The sequence below is a fragment of the Antrostomus carolinensis genome, unplaced genomic scaffold (assembly GCF_000700745.2).
Source record: "Antrostomus carolinensis isolate BGI_N321 unplaced genomic scaffold, ASM70074v2 scaffold8136, whole genome shotgun sequence".
In the NCBI taxonomy this organism is placed as follows: Eukaryota; Metazoa; Chordata; class Aves; order Caprimulgiformes; family Caprimulgidae; genus Antrostomus; species Antrostomus carolinensis.
The window spans coordinates 43,382-67,753 of record NW_010321197.1 but is presented as its reverse complement, the minus strand read 5'-3'; the positions used below and the strand labels follow the sequence as shown (position 1 = coordinate 67,753).

At 41.4% G+C, this 24,372-nt stretch overlaps 1 protein-coding gene across 2 annotated transcripts in view; it reads right to left on the bottom strand.

Annotated features, from left to right (window-relative positions):
- The window catches only part of LOC104526404 (ras GTPase-activating protein 3), a 97,244-nt gene that overhangs the window by 66,949 nt on the left and 5,923 nt on the right, over positions 1-24,372 (bottom strand). For both annotated transcript variants that reach the window (XM_010169846.1, XM_029085419.1), the window contains 2 exons: positions 17,683-17,786; positions 6,177-6,271 (listed from right to left, as the gene is read on the bottom strand). In XM_010169846.1, the coding sequence (XP_010168148.1) occupies positions 6,177-6,271; positions 17,683-17,786 (199 nt within the window). The remainder of the gene's footprint in view (positions 1-6,176; positions 6,272-17,682; positions 17,787-24,372) is intronic.

Here is a 24,372-nt window from a genome sequence, read left to right as displayed (position 1 = left end):
ACAGTTACTCCTAAAGACAACTTGATCAACCTAGTTTTAGAAAAACCCATATTTTTAAGAAAAGGAATAATTAGCACCAGAGTCATTCCAGTTCAACACGATTTGCTTTAGATATACAAAAAGCATTGATTTATACAGAACAGGAAGCGGGCCGGTACTGGAGAGACTGTGGCAACTTCCACAATATTATGAAGGTCGGGTGAAAGAAAATAACAGAGTAACACATTTCCAGTTTCCTCTGCAGATCTGGGATAAACTTCTCTAACTATCACAAAGGACTGAATGGAGAAGAGCTAATTCAAAAGCTTGTGGTAAAACCTTGGCTCTGCTGAAGTCATGGCAAAACTCCCACCCTGGCAGGGCCGGGGTTTCATTCATGATGCCTGACGTCTGGGATACAGATTCTGCATTCAATGGGAAGGCGCTGACCAAGGAGGAGAGGTTTTTTTGACCAGCTCAGAGTGCCTTGGATACACCCTCCTAGCTAATATACAGGAAGCATTTCAAAGCCAGTAGTGATTTCTAGCACGACAGAAGGATTTTAGGTGTACTTTCCAAACATACCTGTAACTAATGCTTTCCACTAATGATGTATATAGTTCGCTACCTGACACTCACATCAGTCCATACTCAAACACAGGCACATGTAATCAACAACAAACGAAGGCCTGTGTAGGCAAAATGCTAATGTGTTGGAAGGAGGAGGAAGGGATTTTGGTGTCTGAAGAAATTATTTCTTAACATCAGTAAATCTTTTGCACAAGCTTTGAGTGCAGAAGGTTAAAATGTGAGACAATTTGCTTCCTCAGTGTTAGTTATCTGCCCTTTACATGCTGCCCTTTTTTTTCTTTTTTTAAGTTGATAGCCAAATAGATATGTTTCAGACACATCAAAGTTCTTGTGAGGAGGAAGGGGAAATGAGCAATTTTCAACTTTTTATGTCAGATTTTTATTTTTTTTTTACCCCCAACAATGAGTTTTACATAAGACCTTGAGCGTGACTGGCTTTGGAAAAGCACTCTGTTATTTAACACTGTAAGAGAACATGACCATTTCACATTTGTCAGTGCTGTGGAGGAAGTAACTCAAAGCACACTTGAAAAGGGGAACTTTTAAAGCAAGAGCCTGCACAGGAAAACATGTCAGAATGATCTAAATCTCCTTGCATTTCTCCCCCGCTTTGGCATATACAGACTACATGGCTTGGAGTACGCTGGTGTATTTTGATATTAATCAGAATATCTCTGGATCTTTAACTGCTTCACTGATTACATGCACACAAAGGGTATTTGGGTTGAAAAGCTCAAACTTCACAAAATGGACTTGAACTACGCAGGGCTGAAGCTACTGTGAAAAAAAAAAATTGAAGGGGAAAACTACTCAAAAACAGGAAAGGCCTTTTAAAGATGACATGTGCACTTGGGCCTAAATTCCACTGAGAACCACATGGACCACTGAGAGCATCTGTCATCTACAGCCCCAGGCAAATATCTGAATCAGTTACTGTTGGGTCAACTTCTGCATGAGAAGGAAAGGCAAAGGTTCATGGACCAAGAGAGACATACACACAAGAGCATGGCAATTTTTGCTTCCAGTCCTCAAAAAGCAGGAGAATGAGAATGCAGCAGGCCTTGAAAGACTAGTAGAAAAAAAGAGTAGCATCCCATGGGAAGTGTGCAACATGATGCTCTTACGGACTTCAAACAGCTTAGGTAGTTGTGTCTTCTGTTGCCAATCCCTCCTCCAAGGTGAGGCTGCCTGATTGTTCACAGTCTGTTTCAATGCAAAAGTTTATCCATTTTCAGTAGCAGCTCAATTCCTGTTTTACATCCCACTGAAATGTTTGGGTGCTTGTACTGTGAGACACTTAGTATTTAGCTCTGGGCACGGTAACATCCTGCTGAGGAATAGGCAGGCTTCATCAGAAGATGGAAACAAAATTCCTTCAACTAAATCTGCACAAAATGAAAGTATCTGCACCTGGTTAGAGCTTCATACTTCCAGAACAAGTTTTCCATTCTGGAAAGTTAAGCCATGAATTATGCATTTAACTGCTGCTGTCAAGTTTCACTCTGCACTCTCTATAATAAATCTTCCTCATAGCATTTAACATGTTTTAGTATATTTTAAAAGGAAATATGCAGAAATTATGTCACTTCATATTTGTATGAAGGACATACATGAAGGAAAAACTTCTTTACTGTGAGGTGATGGAGCACTGGAACAGGCTGCCCAGGGAGACTGTGGAGTCTCCATCTCTGGAAAGGCCTGGATGCTTTCCTGTGCAACCTGCTACATGTAGGGAACCTGCTTTGGCAGGGGGATGGACTAGATGATCTCCTGAGGCCCCTTCCAAACCCTACCATTCTGTGTGTCTGTGTGTGAGTACGCCAAACACAATTTTCTTGGAGTTTAATCATTTGTTCTCCGCAGAACATCTTGAACTTAAACCACTTAGAGCACAACAGTTTCATCACCCGGGCTATATCTAAACAGCATTCAGGGTATACACTGGCAGGACTATATAATTTTCAAACCAGTGAGAGCAAAACCAGCCAGTAAGATATGAGGACACTGATTTACCAACAGAATAAAAGCTTGTCAGTCTCAAGGGGCTATTGCAGTCCATTGCTGAACAGCACAGAACTGTGTTCTGATGGCTACCGTTACCCACCCACTCAGATAAAGGGAAATTCAGGTGCACCTGATGATGATGATCTCCACTAGCCAGTTTGCTAGACCAAATGATGAACCAAAGCCACAAAGGGCATGTGGGTGGGTAATGCCCAATCCGCATCTGTGGGCTGAGCAGCTGCACAGCACCTGTACTGCTTCGTGTGGGACTGTGCACCACACTGAACAGCATCAGTGGCAGTGACATTACAGGCCTCTTAGCAGCTCTTTGTCTAGATGGACAGTGCCCTCATTTTTTCTTCAAGATGAGCAGTCATGACAGACTCTGGTACATCATGCTGTCAAGCAATAAACAGATGTGGCATTAAAGCATCTGACAATAATGCTCATAACTGTGTAGGCTGACAATTAACATAGTCCTGATGTCAGTAGCATCCTCATCTGCCATAAGTTTATAGAGTTATAACCTCACCTTGCACTCCTGACAATGCAAAACATCTTTAGAAGACAGTAAGAATTAGCAACATTGGAAAACCATAAAACAGAATGCAAAACCTCAAGCTAAACACCTTGGCAACTATGTCTGATGGAGTTATACTTTTTTTTTTTTTTTAAAGTATATATGCTTACTTATTTTGTACAGCATCAGAATGCTTAAGAGTTATAGCTTCTGAATAAAATTTGAGAAAATAGCCCCAAAATATTAAGAAATCCAGTCAAATTCCATTAACTCCAGAATCCTGTTTGCTGTACTATTTTGACTTGCAAAAAAGAGAGGAATCTGCACATCACTTACTACTCCCTCTCTGTGTATGAAGAGAGAAAATGGTATTGCCATTTGAAAATTTGTACCATTTCTGCAACTCATACAAGTGAGGTCCAAACCACATCAAGAGCAAAACTTTAAATTCTACTCATTAAACTTCAGATAGCTTAAAATACCAGTTTTCACAACAGAAGTGTTATTATCTGTAATTTCAAATCAGTCCTCAGTCCTTCTGTTCTGAAAACTAAGGCTAAACGTGTTGCAGAACTGGGCATCTGAGAACCCTGGCACCCAAGATCACTAATATTTCAATAATCCATTGATTTTAAGCTGGTTTTCAGCTTCTGACTGTGCTGATTGGTCTGCTTGAAACCTGGCTATTTTCAGGCTTTGTGCACAGTGAAGTCCTGTACAGGCTTATCACTGTCACCCGGTTCCTTTCACATCACAGCCTAACGAATTAGAAGGAATTAGAAACCTGGTCTCTGATACTTTTTGTTTGTTTGTTTTTAATTCCTCGCTCTGACTTGTATGACCTCAAGCAATTCACGTTCTTTCTGACACTTATTCTTCTCACTGTATTCAGAGTGTGGGAGTGGCAGGAGCTTACGGTGCCGTGATGCATAACTAAATAGCCACAAAGTGCTGTGAGTGCTCTGCAACATGGAAAAGAGTATGAAGGCCGCTGGCCGACAAAAACAGACGTAAGACGCAGGAGTTCCCTGGCACACGGCTCAGTGTTTAATCCACTAGATAATGTGGCCAATGGGGACAACTGCTAGAATACTGATAACTGGTACATTAAAATTGCTTTTTGACTACTTGTATTTTCATGATTCACTGCAAATGTTAACTACTTAAAATTTCTTAAATTATTTGCCTTAAAATTGAAGAATAACTGAGTAACATTGTGTAAATATTTCTCTTTAACACAAATATTCTTTTTTCTCTTATAAATGAAAAACTAAGTGTTTAGAAAAAGATACAACTGAAATACCACAAATGTTAAAAAATACAAACACAAAAATTCTTTCATTGGCTCTCTTCACTTGCATAAGAACTTGTACAAAATATTTACAAATCTGCTCCCACTGTTATGAAAAATAAAGCCCTCTTGCAGACTCCTTAACATAAAGACTGTAGAACATCTAAGTAAATGGATAAAATCATCAGAGTGCTGTTAATATTTACACTAGTTCTAATAAGTACTTATCATGGAGCCCAGAAACAGTCTTTAACAGTTGGGCTCTTGTAAAGATACAAACAGCGGAAGTGATAAACTGTACAAACAAATACAAAGAGAGAACACGCTTTCCAGCAAATACTGTGCTCCTCATCTCTCCAAAAGCTAGAGCTGCCTGCAAACCTTTCTGTTAGGAGTTCATAGTTTGCATTATCAGTGCTGTCCTAGAAAGCACTCTGGTCTAAAAAGCTTCCACAGGGTCACTCTGTGTAAATACTGTAACAAATAAACAATACAGATGCTTATCCAAATATTGGCCTTCTTCAACTCATAAACTGCAAAGGGAAAGTTTTCATATCCTGCAGGAAATAAACACTAAATGTATTGTTTTAAAGTCACTGTCATAAGAGGCTTTGGGATAAGAACAGGAGACCAGGGCAAACAGAACAGACCTCAAAGTTAAAAGGCTATTAAAAGCCTTTCCATCACCACTGGCAATGAAATGTGGCATTAAAGAGGATCGATATTTTACAAGAGAATGTTACAGACTGAACAGGATGTCATGAGGCTTTCTTTGCATCATGTGCACAATGGTGTACTATTTGACTCTCCAAATGAACAGAAAACCTAACCTTGAATGTATTTTCACACAGGCTTAACTACACATAACCACACTACATGTTGGAACGAGGGTGCATTTTAAGTGTCATTTTCTGACCTGGTATGTGCAGACCTGCATGCAGACCGATAAGCCAAGACATTATGTCCATCCCTACCACTCGGCCGTACCTAAACAGCATTTCCCCTTCCACTTATTGGAGACTGCTGCACAGGTCAGACATTCATGTCTGTGGCCTCCTAAGCAAATAATTTGGTTCAAAAGTGACCTGTAATACATATCTACAGGAAAAAAAGAAAAATGTAACGTATTTATATTGATTTGATATCCTGCTATTTCATTTTAATTTCTTGCTTTGTTATAATGACTTTTTTCACAAGAGCTAATATCATAACAGAAAATAGAATCTGCTTCAAAAGAGGTTAAGTACTAAAAAAAGTGTCTCACTGTGTACCAAAATCTGCAAAGTACTAAACCCTAAATGGAGCTGAAGTGACACAATTATCAGCATTCCCATGGTTTGGAGCAGGGCCTAGAAATCTGGCAATGAGGGTTTTCTTTGGTCTGAGATGTACTTATTGCCATTCCTGTAACAACCTGCCTACAGAATTACTTAAAAACAGTACCTGCAGATACTCTTTTCAAGGTGGCTCCACTCCCTGAGGAATCAACAGTTATTTATAGGGTTTTGAAGTTACATGACACTTGAGATAACCACACCCCTCCTTGTATCAGTGACCCTGATAGTTCACATAGTTTAATTTCTGTAGGCAGAATCCTGGCCCCATCGGTTTACGCGCACTTGTAATTCACCCTGCACACACACACACACACACACACACAGAGAAACCTAAACCATACTAGTGAGCAACGCTTCTTTCTTGTAGGGAAGCAACACATCTGTCCTAGAGCCACGGAACCCATAAAGCTGCCATGGCCCTGGTACAAATACTCCTTTGCCAAGATAATCTCACCTGTACTTCTGAATCAGCATCAACATGCTGGAGTTGAAACCAGGTGTCTCTGTTATGATACTTCTGCAGATCTTCTTTCTGTATAGCTACCTTTCCTGGAAATAAAACAAACCAGAAGCACAGTTTAAGACATGCTGTAGCTCCCCCAAAGTTCATTTCCATAAAAATTGTGTTTTTAAAACAATGATTTAAGGACTGTCCTATTCAGGAAAGGCTTCAGAGCAACGAAAGATTTCTTCAGGGCATACTTCTTTACACAATACATAATTATTTCTGATGAGTAGCTTTTTCCACTTCATATTGTGAAAGACTTCAAAATTCCTAACATCATACTCACCTAACAGACTGAAGCACCGAGCTCTGTGGATAAGCTTGTAAGTATGCTTACAGTAAAAATACCATTATTACTACTTTGACAAGACAATTAAACTTGTGAGATAAAAAGCTCGAAAACTGTTGGAGAGAGATTTTTGAGGCAGATATCTGTAACAATCCCAAAATAAAGTACCACGCACAGGGTTATCACTAACAATATTTTAGGAAAAGGCTTTTCACAATGTATTTTCATAGGAGAAGGGCAGCAACTAGAGCTGCCAAGTCACAGCAGATTCTCAGATCTGCATTTTGAGTCCCTGTTGACTTACCTACCTCCCTCAAATCTTGCACAGTTTGCATTCTGAAACCCACAGCCACCCAAGTACTATCCCTGACTGTACAGGGTGGGAAATAAATCACAGCAGACCTTTTCCCTTCACCTTTGTAACCCCCTCTTACCTCTCCCAAATTAGCTGTTTTGATATTTATCACAAGAGCAGCCAGTTCCATGCTGTGAACTAATGTACATACATGCTAAAGGCTAACATATATGTAAAGCTGAAATTTTTCTCTTGCCCAGTCTCTCTCAGGCATCATTAAAAGCACTCTCTGAGGGGCAATGAAACTTTTTCCAAACGTCTGTCTTTGTATATACAAAGCAGAGCGTGGTATGCCTGAGGAGCACATGATCCTCAGAAGGCAGCTGGGGCTGGGTGGTTCCCCAGGCACTGAGCAAAGCAGCATGTTCAAAATGAAAGAATCCAGGACAGCCAGAGACGTTCACGAGGCTCGAGAAAGCTGGTTTTTTGGCAGTGTGGTTTGTTAGCAGACTTTCTGTGACAGTTGCTCACATACAGTTTGCAACCTCTGCTTTGCTACAGAAACACAGACTTTCTTTAATCAAATCCTGCTAGATCAAATACACCAGTGGACACAATCTAAGCAGGAGAGAGATTTCCAAGGCTTCCCAAACCCATGCAGTTTGGCCAGAGGTCAGTAATACATTACCTCAGCAAATGTTAACAGAATACATTTACCAAAAAAAGAAAAAAAAATTCCATATGATGGAAGACTATGAAAATGGCAAACACAAAGCATTCTCCCTTCTGAAATCTAAAAGCTTACTAAAGTCCCAGCAGTAAGTTATTACACCGCAGTGTTCCCTCAAATTTTGGCCTTTTTCCTCTGCTGTTGTCAGATGGCTCCACCCAGTCCTCCTGTTTGGGGCTGCTCGGCATACCCTGCTGCAGCTGCTGCTGCGTGCTCCTGTCACCCTTGGGCTGCTTCTGGTGACAGTTTCCAGATTTCCAGTCCCAGTTTCTAAACTATTCTGCCATCCTTCCACAGCTGCCAGGGTTTCTGCTCTGCCTTCCACAGAGCTGCTGACCCATTACTCCAAAGTCCTGCTCATTCTGCCCTCAGCACTCTCCTCCATCTACTTGTCCTTTAGAGATTACCAGATCCATCTCCTGGCAAACATTAAACTAGAGATTAACGAGACAGATTCATTACCAGGCTCTTTATTGGGTATGCAGAGCAATCAACTTGAAACTTCTTAGAAAAGCAATAATTAAATTACACAAACCTACAAAATAATATGGCAGAAAGGGTAAATAAGACATTGGAACTGCGCTGAACAGAGGACACCAAGTTACGCTGCTGAGAACTTCTGTAACGATGGCTGTGTATTTTCTAAACTTCTGCTTTTGTTCTCCAACCACAGCAGTTTGTAGGCAACCTAGTTTCTCTAAAACATTTTGAAAGAGGAATACATTTAAATGCTTGACCTTACAATAATTGGTTTGGATCTCATTTGAAATTGTTTACTTTCACTGCTTGCTATCCTCACCGTACCCTTTAATCTCCCGCAGAAATCCTCCACCTGACTGCAGTGTAACATGCGCTCCCCAAACAGCATCGCCCGTATCTTTCCATCAGTCTCACTCACAGCCGCCTCCCACGCGGGGAGCGTCCTTGTGGAAAACTCAAGGACAATTTCACCAACATCTGCACCTGGATGTGGCACAAATGGTATTACCCCTGTCCCCTCTTCCAGCAGGGAGTTCCGCTGCTCTCTACATCAAGGATGGCAAGATAAGCCAGGCAGGTCTGACTAACCGCAGCACAACGTGTTTGGAAGCCACTGCACATACCTGCAGCTTTAAGAGGGTTAACATGGTGGTACAACGGTTTTGATTAGGAAACTGTTTGAACAGCACTGTTTGCTCTGCACACAAGCAAGTCCTATTAATGAGTGAAACTTATTTACTGGGCTGGCTGGAATCCAGGGTTTTTCACTGTGTACCAAATCATCCACAAAGGAGAAAAATCTACTAGGGAAAAAAAAAAAGCCCAGGAGGAGGAAGAGAGAGAAAAACAAAGGGCCTACACTTTTGACTAGTCTAAACATACACAGAGATATATTACTGGTAGGGCAGATTGTTTGATCTGCCCTATTAAACAATGCTCTGTGTACAGGAGGGCCCTGCACAAGTCCTGTTCATAACTCTTTGACTGCACCAGCCGTGTCCATGCGCTCACCCAACCCACACTCCTCCCCCTCATCACCAGGCCCACATAAACCACAGTGCAGGTGCTGGGCATGGTCAGGTCCTGCCCTCCTCTATACAGTCACTGCTCTGCCACCGGCTGACCTACGTCTGACCTGGCTCAAACACCTTCTAGCCTCAACAGACCAAGGTTAAAGCCAGGCCAACAATCACAAGTTGTTGGCACCTGGCATTTGACCTGATGCTACACAAGAAGGGCCTACAATTCTCCTTGAAGACAAACCTGACACAAGAGGTCAGAAAGGTTTACCACCACTCATTTACACAACATTTTCCTCTTTGTGGTTCTTCAGCACGCTCCCAAACTGAGCCCATTGTCCTGTGCTCTTTCTCAAGACTTGGGTGGCTGCCAGGCAGCAGTGAGAGACTCAAAAACTTGCACCTGAGGCAACCAGCCACTCCTGCTGGTTTCCTCAGAGCCACCCCAGGCTACAGGGAGTCTGAGTCTGTTTAAGCTTTAGACACCATATGGGAGGAGGCAGGAAACAGCAAAGTATGCTGAACAGTATAAGGTGTAGTTTCAAAACTTAGTTAAGTCACATTTTTAAAAGTGAGATTCTCAGCAATAAGACCAGCCACGAGGAGGTAAAAGCATTCTTCGCATCTGAACTAATTTCTTTCCCAAGTCTGACATTCACCAGGACCTCAGGCTGGAGAAAGCCCACACACTCCTGCACATTCTTCACCCATACGGCAGCAATTTCCCTCTTTCCCCCCAGTTCACTGGCACATTGAAATCCTAAGTCCTGTGTTCCAAGCAAAGACGTGACATGTCACACCTGACCCCTTCCTTCTGTGAATCTCTCTTTAGGTAAAAAACAAACCATCTACCAACAACTATTATTTCAAACACGCGGCCAGCTCACTGATGAATGAAGTTACTATCCAGGGCTTGGATGGTCCTAAGGCTGCAAATTCCACTTTACAATCTCTGGTGCAAACTGATTTAAGAGCTTCCTACTTTCCCCACCCATGCACCCCTGTCCTTGCAGCAGGCTGCACTGAAACTCCTGAGGAAACCGATCCAAAGGAAAAAACACCTAACAATGAAAATAAACATTCTAGGGGAGGAGAATGGAAGTAGTAGTAAGTTTTAGGGGTCATGTGTGGGTGTTGTTGGCATTTCTTACACATAGATCATTTCAGCTGACCTGTTTTACAGCTTCCCCACTCAAGAGTCACATTAACACAACTAGAAGAGAGCAGAAGTTCAATAATTTGGGCACAGAGGCAGAAATATGCAACCGAGATGAGTAGGGATTTCTGGCTTCACCACTTGGGAGAGTGTTTGTGGAAGCACCACACCCCCAGTGCCCGTCCCTCACTAGAGTTTGAAAAACCTCTTCCCAGGCAAGTCAGTGCAGCCCACTAGCTTGTCTCTGGACATGCCTAGGCTTGTTAATTCAGCATCTGACATTTCCATACAAAGACTAACAGAGTTGATACTTTGGTTCAGGCATTCTCCATCCAGTTACAACTACCTTCTGCCTGGATTACCTTTGGTGACAAAAGGATTAGGCACTAGTTTGAGGATTACATCTCACCTTTTAGTACTCATTTGCGAGTTTGCAGAGTGTTTACCTCACAGCTGAGATATGTGAATATTTACATCAGATGCTAGATTAGAAGATAATATTCCTCTATCAAAAAAGAAGTTGACAGTGATATGGCAGGAGTTTGTAATTTTAAAAGGGCACAAGGCTCTACCTGAAAAAGGATCCAACAGTTATATTGCAGAACCCTAAAACCAGAGCATTTCAGGAGCTCTTGTACCTTCTCTTTAGGTTAACTTTATGTTGGCATACTTGCACAGTGAAAACCACAGAACTTTGCATACTGTTGCCAAGTGAGCTGAAGCAATATAATGTAATATTTTTAATACATCCTCCATTAACACCAAGTACAGTATAGTTAATTTATAGCAAAGGGTTAGCTCTGAGTCATATGTTAAAAGGCCTCAAACACCTAATTAATTCAGTCTTCTCTCAGCTCTGGGCAGAGACTACTTTGCCTCCTATGTGTTGCAACATTAGGCAGTAAGAGGACCTGGAAGCTAGTTCAGAAGTTGCTTCATGATAGTATATTAAGTGCACAGACACACTATACCAATTAATTCATTTAAAATAACTGACATGAAGGTGCACAAGGAGGGTCACTTTCAATAGCTGGAAAGACTAAGGACAAATTGGAATCGATTTTAATCAACATTTTAGGCTGTGAAAGTCTTACAAAACTTTAATTACCTCGAAATCTCCAACTAAGAAGCATCACTGGTGTTCCAAACTACCTGGAATTTTATAATTATCTGTATGAAAGGTTATTTGTCATCCAATAAAAGTACAGAACCTTTGCAAGACAAAAAGGGCTAGATGCCTGCCTTGTTCAAAAACAGCACAAATTCACTCACCCCTCCTGTAACACTGAAAAAGACTGAAACAAGTGACCTCCCTACTTGAGGATTAGGGAGATAAGGATGAGAATTAGGGGCAACATAAGGCTTCAGAGCCTTGGAAGCAGCAGAATGGCTCCCTCCCGGCTCCTGTGCAGTGCACCATGAAGCACAAGCACTACTAGACCATCTGCTACCATGGGTAAGAATCAGTGGTGCTAACGGCAGAACACTTCCAGCACAGCAGCAGCGGTGCATCCTTCACAGTACTGAGGTCTACTATATTCATGACCCCAGTTTTGTTTGTATTTTGAATAGCTAGTGCAAATATAATACGAAAAGAACTTATGAAACTCATTTTTCCCCCTTTGGGGGATTTATGTTGGATAATAAGGCAGAGAAAAGCAGGCTGTAGATAAGACATAGCTTCCACCCTTAAAAGAAGCAAGCTGCAGCATTGCATGGACTATCCTCTACCACGGTAGTTTTGCTGGCCACAGTCCTAAAGATCTCACCTGGCTTGCATCGCAATATCTATTCTCCCTTCCTGTTAAACACAAACAAACCAACCCACCCATCAACCACAAACCTACCCAACCATACCTCTGGTATCAATCTTCTACCAGCTGCTCTCTGGGCCATTAAAATGTCCATGCATTTGAGAAAGGTGGCACAGCCCGTGGCTGGTTGCAATGGGAGAGCAATCCTAAAACCTAGCCTTGCAGCCACTGTTGTCTGCCTTACAGCAGCCACCCAGACTGTGAGCAGCTATCTCCTTCCTCTGCTCCATCACCAGCCCCTTCCAGGTACTGCCACCAGAAGCCACTGCTACTGCAGCTTCTTCACAGTGCCAGTCTTTGCTTAGTTCAAGCGAGGCATAAAGCAGACAGAGACTGCCTAACACCTGCTAGTGCTGAGACAGGTCAAGTACTGCAGAGAATACAGAAAGCCCAGCTCAAACCACAGCAGTCAGAGGTAAGCTGGGAGGATTGGTCTATGGTGATATTCCAAATACAGGTAGTATTAACAAGAGGAAGAGGGTTGCATAAAAGGACAGTCAAGGTTCTAGCACATTATGCTCAATAGTTTTGTTTATAATATGTGTACTTGTAGGAGGAAAAAGGAAAAATACGTATTTTTGAAAGCTCAACTTTGTTTTCCTGCCTTTGTGGCCATGGTATGTTATGTTAAAAGATATTGTGAGTGCATCCTAACAATTTCTTCTATGCAGAAAGTATTTATTTTAGGCTTTCTACGAAACTGTAGAGAATCTTCTCAGGGTAATTCTAGTTTACAGCTTCTTGAGACTTGTCATTGTGGGACAGAGTCATCTGTTTCCTTTATTTCATTAGTAGCTATATTTATACCATACTGAGCAGCTATTATTCCCATGTCATCCAACAGTACATCACGGAAACAGTAAACCAAGTTATGACTGCTGCCTAAGCCATGGTCAGAGTGGAAGAAACAGAGGAACACGATTTTCTATTGAAATCTTAATTTCTGCTTCATGCTATATTTGAAGATCTTTCATTGACTGAGCTAGTAAGAAGCACAGTTTAGCAGGGATGATTCTTTTTCAATTTTTCTTTTAAATTAATAATCCAAAGGTCATGCTTCAGCTACATTTGGCAACAGTTATCTAATAATGATAGATAGTTTGCTTGGACTTTGGGTAATAAGTGTTGGCAACTCTACAGACCCGTATCTTCAACCTTGGAAGTAGTTATTAACAAAGGCACAGTCACCTCAAGCATGCAAGCCTCAAACAACTTTCAGCTCCCGGGTGTTTTCATTCCATGAGAGTGTCCATGAGCTATGATTTGGTTTAATCTACTGTAGTCCAGAGCAGCTAAGTTTAACTGCCTCCAAAGGCAAATCTGGTTTGCTTCCTTACTTTGCTTCAGCTCATCTGGTATTAAGCAGGAAGACAGTTACAACCTGCCAGGATACAATGGCCACAAGAGTTTCAGTTTGTTGTCGAACAGACATAATAACCTCTATGAAGGCGACTTACAGCAGTTATCATAAATGTAATTAACAGAATCCCTCGCTAGTCTTCTCCCCACTGGCCTCCTGCTCCTTCACTGAAGAGCTTCGGCATTTCACCTGAGCTTTATTCAGTGCTGTTCTGTTCCCACCAGCACAGCACCAAGCATCCCTCTCAGTCAGGAGTACCACAGACTGACAGAGCAAAGTTCTTACTCCTCAGTGCAGTACAGAGGCCACAATTTGATACGGTGAATTTACTTTTTCCCCTCAGAACTTCACAGGGAGTGCATTTTGTTCTGTTCAAGTTTAGGCTTAACAGAGATGTTAGCAAGTCAGTTACATGCATCTGTTACCAAAACAAATGAAGTGCTGGGGTGAAAAAAAACCAAACATGATTTGCAATTTAAGTAGAGGATAAATAATTTGTGTACTTGCCACCTGAAGGGTATATGATATTAACTATTCTGTCAGTGCAACATTAAATGTCTTGGTGTGGCACATTTCCTGTTTTTTTAACTGATCTGTATGATCAAGGTCACAGCCTGGCAGCCTGAACTGTTCATTACACACCTAGAACAGCAGCTCAGGGGGTACTGTGGAGATGGTTTTCTTCACTAAATCCAGCTCAATTATTAAAGGCTGAGAAAAGCCTTCTGCCCCACTGTAATGGCACAGCTTGCCTCATTCAACGTTTCTAAAAAGTTGAAAACTAAATATCAAAATACAACCATTGAAGAACATACATTTACATTTGCCTTATTTAGCAGTACTGCTATCCTAATATTCCTTCTACTGCATCCAGACAGAGGTATCTTTTTTCCCCATTACTACTGGAGGGGTACTAAATGACAGTTTTCCAAGTTAACCCCTTCTCCTCAGTATTTTTCTCATTATAACAACTAGATGGAAACACCTATCGTTTGTATTACACAGACATGTTCCATCAAATTAGCCTACTACTCCTATTTGATCATTTGGAAACAAACAGACAAATCTAATTTTCAATGGAATTTGCTATGACTTTCAGTAGTACATTTCCTACTCAAAGCATCTCAACACACTATATAAATAAATCAATACATAAACTCTAGCCAGTAACACTCAAGACACACAGTATCAACTAAACAACAACTTAAGACTAGTTTACTTGCACAGTAACTGTGTATTTGCCACATTTTCTCTAAAAAAGACAAATCCTATTTCAGATCCAGAGCTCTGCATTTTCTTCATTTTATTTGCATTTCAACTGTCACCGAAGATTCTTCCAAGACACAGTTGTTCAAGAGTTGTATCTGTTGAACTTACAAAATCCTAGATGACTTAGCAAATGATGATTAGGAAAATGCAAATGTAACACGCAAACATGCAGACTCAAAGATATCTTTATCTGCACAATCCTTCCATCCTGTATGCCGAAATACAACAGTGTATTCCCAAATGTATCTGCTACACATGTGTCCCAGTTTCTGAATTTGTTTGGTGCTCCTCGGAAGTTTCTGTCAGAGGTTTCAGGGGGTTCTTGTTTTTCATTTTCTCGCCCCCACGCCTTCCGCTTTTGGTGGCTTGAGCATTCTCATCTGTCACACACTGAGTTGCATTTCGTATGCTATTGAATTTACTATTACAAACTTGTACTTTATATTTGAAGAAATAAAAGCATGCCTACTCTGAGCTCCAGTCACCCTGGAAATCAATACTACAACACCAAGAGAGAGTTCTGGCAACACTAAATAATGATTCAAAAGGAACTCTGCTAGCCAACCATGTTAAAAAACCAGCTACGTGCCAAAATCTCACCATTCTGACACACACGCACTCTGTCACCTCTCTGTCTCGAAACCCCCTCAGAACCAGCCAAACAAACAATGCAAACAGATGTCTTAAACACACCAGAACACACAGGAAACACAGGCAAATTCACAAGCTCAGTAATATCTGAATTTAAAATTAGTCTCCCTGGATGGAACACAACCCCCAACTCACTTCTCTGAGAAAGTTCATTGCTGGATGAGCACGGGTAACCACATTTTATTCAGCAGAAATGTCTCATGATGACATAATATAACAAGCAATCTCTGTCATGCAAACAAAGGGCCCCTATTTGCAGCATCTGGTGGTTCAGTGGAAAAGAGCTTAATCTAGCACTACTCTAACCAAACTTTTTCAGTAGGGACCTCTTCCAAACCTCTCTTGCTCAAGCCTCTTCAAGAAAAGGTCTCTCAAGTCTGAGCTGAAGATATGCACAGAGCAGTTATTCCTTTTAAATATTACAGGCTTTGTCCCAATGAGAGCTCCCTTTCTGAAAAAAACTCCACTGTTTAGCTTTGCTGCTGCTGACTCCTGTTCAGAAGGAACTACTGAAAATAACTTCACACAGTTACTCCACAGCACTGTTCTCCTTCCAGAACGTTTTCCTATTACAGGCAGAACCTACAGTTAGTATCACAGTGTCAGTAATTCTCCACTGCTATTCGTCACACTTCCACAGCTTTGAAATGCTCCTCAAAATATGCCTGTGATAAGGAGGGAGGGGAACAGAGGGAGGAAGAGGGGCAAGCTCAGACTGTAATAGCCAATATGCACTGTAAAATCTCAATGTAGACAGGTAACACTGGAGTTTTGACTTTTAGTGGTACATCTGTATAGTAACACACCAGTCTGTCTACCTATGGATTCTGCAACACGTACAAAAGTCAGCATTGCTTTTTCCTGAAGAGGTAGGTAAAAATAGAAACCAAATCAATCATTCGAGCACCCAAATAAAAGTCTCTTTATATCTCCTGCAAGTCTTTCTTTTCATAAACTGATCCCACTACCTTTAAGACAAGATTACTCTAGCAGCTCTTGAAGAATTCCCCTCCAATGTCAGCACTTGATTATTAAAACAGGAACTTTGGAGGAGAAAAGGAAACAATTTGCACTTCTCCATCTGCAATTTCATGGGTCTGGCTTGTGTTAAGTGTTCAGAGACCCTTGTTCCAAGACAAGGGGTAAAGCCCTGAGCAAGAAAAACCCCAGTCCACAGCCTGTTCATGGGTCACGGCAGCTGACACACAGATCAGGTGAGACAATTTCAACAATGAAAAACTCATCAGTTGAAAGAAAGGATGTATTACTTTCACATTACAAGGGGCAACTAGAAATTAGAGAGACCAAAAAGCTTTCCAAAAGCTCACTCAAAAATCAGAAACTGACCCCCTCCCCAGAGGATGCCAGATTGCCAGATGCTGTACACACACAAGCTCAGTGAGACAGAGAGAGAATGACAACTCAGCTAACTCATATGTAAAATGTAAAACGAACGGTAGTTAAAGAAAAAGCCAATGAGTGCCTGATTAAACAATGTGATGTAAAGATACATACAAAGTGATATGCACCACCACTCCATGCACTTCAACATCATGCATTTTACAGCACTATACAAACTGCTGCTCAGCATCAGGCAGCTTCCTCACTACATGCTCTGCCAAGAAACACACACTTCATTCACAGCTATAATCATGTTATACTGGAATTAGAAAAACAGTAGTAGTAATACATGACTTATTTCAAAAGCAAGAGATGAAAATCTGAAAAAAATCCAAGCAGTTAAAATGACTTAAAGTGGAAACTGTTCCCCTCAATAACAACTAGGCTTTTACAAGATTTTTATCCCTGAAGAGATAAATGGAGTGTCATGCAATTTGCTGCAGGTGAAATGCATCGCAAATAATACCTGAAAAAGCAGAGTTGCCCATGTCAAACAGGCACTGGATGTCTTACAGAGCTATTCCACAGGCAACAGCTTGCTCTGATACTCTCTATAAAATCCTGTCATTGTTGTACTGTGGGTTCCTGTGACCAGTAGCTATTACTCTGCATGTCATGAAGGTAGTAACAGTTTAACAATACTGCATGCAGGTAAGTGTAATGAGCCCTGGTAAACTGCAAGACTAAAGGCCTTAAAAATAAAAGTGGAGTAACAAATGATGTTGCCAACATTTAAACAATGCTTTATTGCTTGTTTCAGTTAAACTGCAATCTGCATTTACCATCATAACAGACAGCATTTATCTCACAGCCTTTTTAAAAATACCTAATAGTGAAGGCATTTTTGTCACCTGACAAAAAAGGACAATACTGAGCAGGACTGTCACTGTCAGTCCTGTCAAGACCCCAACTCATAACACTACGTACGATCTAACAGTCAAAATCCAAGAGAAGCAAGCTGTAAAGAAAGTAATAATTTATGAACACATACCTATGATGGAATCCCTTCGAAAAACATCTCTGTCAAAAATATAAAATGACAGATGGCGAAAGGTCCGAGGAATTTCACAGTAAAAGTCTTCTCCATAGAAGGGGCTGGGTAAACAAGAAAAAACACACACAAACACACACACACACAAAAAAAAAAGAAATTAGTGCTGGTATCCTGGAGGAGCCAGTGTGTTTATACTTCACACCCAGAACATCACTCTGGACTGTGACAGTCTTTCCCACCCATGAATGTGCACCTTCAAGCGCTGTTCCACTACGACTCTTCCCAACTATCTTAGATACTCACAGAACAAGATTTCTTAATGTGCAAAAAAGAACAGATACTTATTTTTATCTGAAAAACAAGTGTCCCTAAACAAAGAGAGCAGAGACCACATTATTTGATAATATACAGTGCCCTGAAGGGTGGAGAGAGGCCCCTGCTGTCACATTATGCTTACAAGAGACCACTGACAGAGATCACAAAAGCATACACATGAGCAGGATGAGCAAAATACACCGTGGTTCATGGCATGTATTTATTTATTTATTTTTAAAAGGATTTAGTGCATTTAAAATAAAATGCCTACAGTCATTGCCTCTTCTCTCATCTTCTCAAAGTTTCTTATTTAAAGTCAGATTCAGTCAACTGATGGTAACTAAGCCTCGGAGCCAGCACCATGCTCGTTACCTGATAGCACTGCCTATCTGTCTATTTTCGCTTTCTGGAATTGTATAGAGTAAGTTCCTTTACAGTAAGACCAGATTTTTTTAAAAAAATAAATACTATCTCAGCATGAAAAGCTCTTTAGAGACTTAAGGGGCTTTCTTTGGATCCTATCAATTTAAATGGGGGAAAAAAAAAATAATCTCAGACACCTAATAGGAATCCTTTCAGTTTCTCTCTATCCAATTATATGGTTAAGGATTTACTCCTAAGAACTATGAGCATATATCAAAATTATTTATTCATTGACAGGTCTACTATTTTACACAGACTTTTCATTCCAAGTCCCTCATGCTTCAGTAGATCTAAATGAGTGGATGCAATTTGAGTCATATGGACAAATACAGCAAGCACTGCAGATGCAGACTTATAAATAAATCTAACTCCAACAGGCTGAAAGCCAGCAGGTTTTTTTTTCCTTCCCCTTTTAAACACAGACCTCCTCATTGTGTTGGCTAGGCACAAAAATGTGAGACAGAATTGTGCTGTAGCTTTAATCATTATCAAAGGCCTTTTATATTAGAAAATCAGATATCCAAAAATTATTAGTAGTTCCTTGCATTAACTTTAAATTTTTCAGCATTTTGTCAGGAGATGTAATTCCCTGGCTTCTTTTAGGATGTTTCACATCACCATACACTTCTGCTTGTTGAATTGCCACATTCCCTCAAGAGCTAGCTGACAAGTCTCGCTCAAAACACACAGGCGCTGCAAATTAGCTAACCACTCTGTGTTTGAAGGGAATACGCCACATTCGTTTCATCAAGTCCAGAAACATCACTCAATATTTAGTAAAAACATTACTTAAGTCGCTACTCCACCAACCACGTGGAAGAACATGTATTGGATAAGCAACGAAGCGTAAGGCGCACCCACAGGTGTAGACTTCCACCACTGAAGCCGTCTGCATCATTCCATCATCAGCCTCCCATTCCTTGAAATACACGGTCTCCCATTCCTCGGGATAATCGCACCCGGTCGCTGGTTACGGCGACCCAGGTGAGCCCGCAGGAGGCGGGGAGAGGATCCAACAGCGGGAAATGGCAGCTGGTTGGACTGCTCGTCCCAACCGCCCCCCCCGATCCAGCACTCTCAGTTATGTGTCCCCCCCCCCATTCTGCTCCGAGAGGTTTCATTCGGAATCAGGAATTCAGCGGCCACCACTTCAGGCAGAAAATACCCCCCGAGTTCTTTGGTACAAGCAGCTTCTGCCACACTGGGATCTCTCTGACTGTCCCAGCAGCCGTGCTTCGCTGGCAGCCCCGAGGGACTCGCTCTGTACACATCACTTGGTGCAAGTTTTCACGCTCAGGCTTAGCCCAAGGGGGCTACACAAATGCACAAACATTGCCCAAATACCCAGTGCATTATATATGCAAAACACTTGCATCGTTCTGAGCCCTAATGCTCTGTTCAGCCATAAAATTGTCCTTTCTGCTGTAAGAACACGACAGATTAATTTACTCACTAATGACCTTAGAATGAAATGATACTTAATGAACTGTGGATTATATACCCAATCAAGAATACACGGGAAATGAACTGTGGATTATACACCCAATCCTCTATCAAGAATACGAGGGAAACTTCAGTATATCAGAAGTCTAAAGGCAATGTAAATACAAGTGAGACTTACAGTGAGCATCATTTAATTCAGCTCAGTTGATTCTGGGGGAAAGGGCAAAGAAGAGATGACAACTGGGGCCTTTGGCAAGTTCCCTATTAATGTCTGTCACTGGTGGAGGTCAGGGGCAAAAGATAACTAAGACCACACCACAGCAAAGCAAACACAAGATTCAGAAAAGCAGACTAGACAACAGGAAGCATCTAATCCGATAGATGGTACCAGAAAGAGACTGACTACAAGAAGAAATGCTACGAAGGCTGATTTGGCCATGCAGGGACCAGATCTGGTCACTACTTTTAGGCACAAGGCTTATTAGCCTGAGCAGTACCTGATGGCTGGTACTCTTCACAGAATACATTACTTGTGGCCACTGTCAACAGAAAAGAAGCTCTGTTCTGCTCTTGGCTTTCCCCCTTGAGATCTTGTACCCCTTGTAGATTCACAGCCTCTCATCACTCAGGTAACATCCCTGAGGTGCACTGAGTTCTTAATTAATATAGGCAAGCAGATTTCCCAACACAAGAGCATTCACTCTGCACCAGATAATTAGCCAGCAAAGTTTAACTGTAAGGATACGTATCAAGATGATTTTACACGTCTTTTCCAACCAAAATGATTCTATGATTCTAAGATAAATCTGATATCCCCCCACCCCAATCTTGTCTGGCTCTGCAGAAACAGTATCTTCTTTCTGAAGGAATCAAAAGTAATGCTTCCAGCTTCTACACAAATGCTTCCAGCTTCCACACAAATGCTTCCAGCTTCCACTTAAATGTGTGCTTTCCCTCCATGTATCTCTTCAGAACAGTACTCGCTTTGTCTCCCACCCAGACCTGAGAGCAAGAGGTCGCAGCAGTCAAATCCTATGATTTATTTCCCAAGCTAAGTTATCTTGAGCATGAGCCCCGGGGCTCCTGAATGGCTCTTCCAAAAGAATAGCTAAATCCCTCCCTCAGTGTCCCATCTCTCCCAAAAGCCAGAATTAGTCTGATGGGGCTTCAGTCAGTACTTTTATTTTGACACAGCAATTAATAAAAAGCAGCAGCATCTGCCTACACAGCCCTCCAGAGTCTGACAAGATCCTCCAAAACAAATACTAGAACTAGGCAGCTGAAAACTCAGGAATCTTTCAGAACCAAGCGAGTTCAGATTCAACTTCCAGGTCTGAGTTACTCTTTCCTTGTAGATTAACCAACCTTACACTCAGGAGAAATTTTAATCATTCAAAGAGAAGAAGCAATGAAGGCCCCTTCCCCAACCTTGCAGCCTAATCAATATGGTCACAATGGAGGGGCAGGGACAGGACCAGCGTTGTCACTAATTCCGTTTCTTCTGGACCCAGCTTCTTCAATAAAGACTAACAAGTTTAGAACAGTTTCACTGATTTATTTTTTGTTTTGCTATCACAGCAATGAGAAGAGTGGCAGTGCAGGCATCAACTAATCTTCAGTTATGAAATGGGGTTTGTTCTTAAGTCACTGTCTCTTGTTTTCCTGATGGGATTAGAAACTACAGAGAAAGATCTGTGCCAATTTTAAAGTCCTTGCTCCAAGCTTTCAGGCACACAAGGGCCTAACTCTTTAGCCTTCTACTCCACATACCCTCACTTCACATTCACACCCCTTTCTCATCTCTTTTCCAGTACATGCCCATCACCTTGTTGTGCTCTGAAGGAGGGAAGCTCTACCTCAGCAGTCCTTTTCTCAGGAAGTGCAGGGCTCTCTTACTGCACAGCTTTTATACAGCCCCTACCACCAACATATACACTAATCCATCCCTCCACAAGACAATTTCCCTAGAATGCTTCCACAGCTCTTGTGACAGAAGAGACACACAGACAAAAAGAAGTCAAGTAAAAGCACAAAGAATAGCGCAATGGGTTTCAATCTTCAGGCCTATGCTCCCCTCTCCAAAAACCTGCTTGTTCCAAATGCTCATGGGAGCAAGAATACCAGGGAATCAAAACCAAAAAGTTTCCTCCAGGTATTGTTTCACTCACATACAGATATCGAGCTTAAAGCTCTTCCCATTTCAAGGTATCTATTTTTGAATCTCTTCTAATGTGTGTTTTGGCAAAGGATATTTTCAGGGGGAGACAGGGAAGGAGAAAAACAAATGGCTGTGTAGATCAAGTGGAATGGAAGCAAGTAGGGAAGAGAATCATTTCAAACATGATGAATGGGAACTTCTTCCCCTAGAAAAGGTTCAAAATTTGTTCACTTTTACATGTTTCACTGAACTCCAGAGGCATACTTGCAACTTTAATTCCATACCTTCAGATATCTACTGAAATAATCACAAATAATATTAACAGAGAGGAAGAGACTTCATAAAACAAATCTCAGTGTAGAAATCTTTCCTTAGTTTCAGGCTGTGTTGCAAAACCTCATGCTTGTTTCTCAATACTTAGGATTTGCTAAAACAGTTTTGTTTTTGTTTTGGCACCAGTACTTTTCAGTGGATGAAGTGAAAGAGTTGCATGATGAATAATAATGAAACCCCTCAAACCAGAATTCTTTGTGTATGGATTTTTTTTTTAAACTGCTTTTGTGATTGAAAGTAAAGACTATTAACATGCCACAGACAGCTCCACATCCTCTGACTATTTTAAAACGTTTAGAAATACTGGATTCATCCTGCTGCATGAACTGAAGACCAGAGTTCACATCACCATGTGAGTGGGAAGCAAAATCAGTCTGTACAAAGAAGTACACTTGTTTGTTTCTACTACCAAGCTTTTTGTACTACTTGGCTAATAGGTTTTATACCACGCTCTGCAGTGTATGTAAAGGGAGTGGTGTAGAGAAGAGAAGCTTTATTCAAAGCAGATATAGCAAGCCAAATAAAATCTGAATACACTTCAGTCTCCTAATAGACACAGAGCTACAAGACAACAAGCAAGACAGGCTCTGTAAGAGCCAAAGTTGGCGGATGTCATAGCAGCTTCCTTACACAATTTATTAAAAATACCTAGTATTATATCCGAAGCACAGATTTGGCAGTGGACACACAGCAGGAAGTATATGGCACAGAAGGCAACATCTAAATCCAAACATACCACTTATGCCCACTGTTAGAGTGGAGGCTGCAATCCTCCAGACATCCACCGAGCCTAAGCAAATTTGGCCTCTTGTCACTGTGCAGAGACATCCAGATGGACAGTGCTGTGTTATAGCCACAACCATCCCTACTACACAGAGAAAAAATAAGGCAGGGTGTGTTTTCTCAACCCTATGCTCAGAAGAGACAGACACACACATGAGCTATAGTTATCATCCTCACTTGACAGTTGCTGGTTTGGCTCAATGAGGCTTAGAGGGATTATGATAACTTTAAGCAGCAGCCGTTTGGCCCCTAGTCACCTCCCAAAATATTCTGTAAGATGACACACACAAACAACACAAGTCACATTACAGCTGCATTTACTTTTTTTTTTTTTTTTATAAATCAAAAGCAGCCTACAACACCACCAATTGTTACTCACATGGGCGGCTTTTCTTGTGGATAAACGCTCTCATTCATAAACCCTGCCCTGGGTCTCAAGGCTCACTTAGTTCTCCTCCTTCCATTAAGTCTTGCTTCCCTTCCTGGCGCCCTTCCCAGCTGGATTACTTACCTACACAACCATAAAGTCCTTGCCTTGGATAATATCCCTGGCCAGGCTGAAGCTGTACCCATACCCATCTTATCCCTTTCAGGCTTGTGGTGTTTCAGAACTGAAGTCTATGGCTGTTAGGAATTCAAGCCTTGATAAGGTTTAGTAGAGCACAGAAGACGTCAGGCCTCGAGGCAGAGAGCGCACAGCCATCCCACTGTGAGTGAGCTGGGAGCGTGCAGGAGAGAAGCTGCAGAACATGCTACACTACCCAGCTCAAGACCTCTTTACTCAAGGTCTCCAGGCTGGTGAAAGCTGTTATTTCAAGGAGGTGTGCTGGCAACATAAGAATATGGAAGTAGCTAATGGAACTAACTCAGATATAACAGCTCATTTTGGCAATGCTCCAACTGAGGGAAACAACTTTGTGTTTAAAATTTGAGAAGTGGCCTGCATCCAAGATGTTATCGGAACACGAGAGAAGTTTAGCTATGCAGTCATGAACTCCAAACACAGGCAAATAAAGGGTTTAAGCAAGCCTAGAATTAAAAAATAACAACATTAAATATGGCAGTAGAATTACTTACAGAAAGTTCTGAGAGCTACTGATTGAATTTGTTACCTGACCTAATACCAAAACAAAGACACAGCAACCTCTTGTTATAGAGAACACAGCCCTAACTATGAATTTACAGCACATGTCACGATACACTCACAAGCACACGGCAGACTTGTAGTTCTC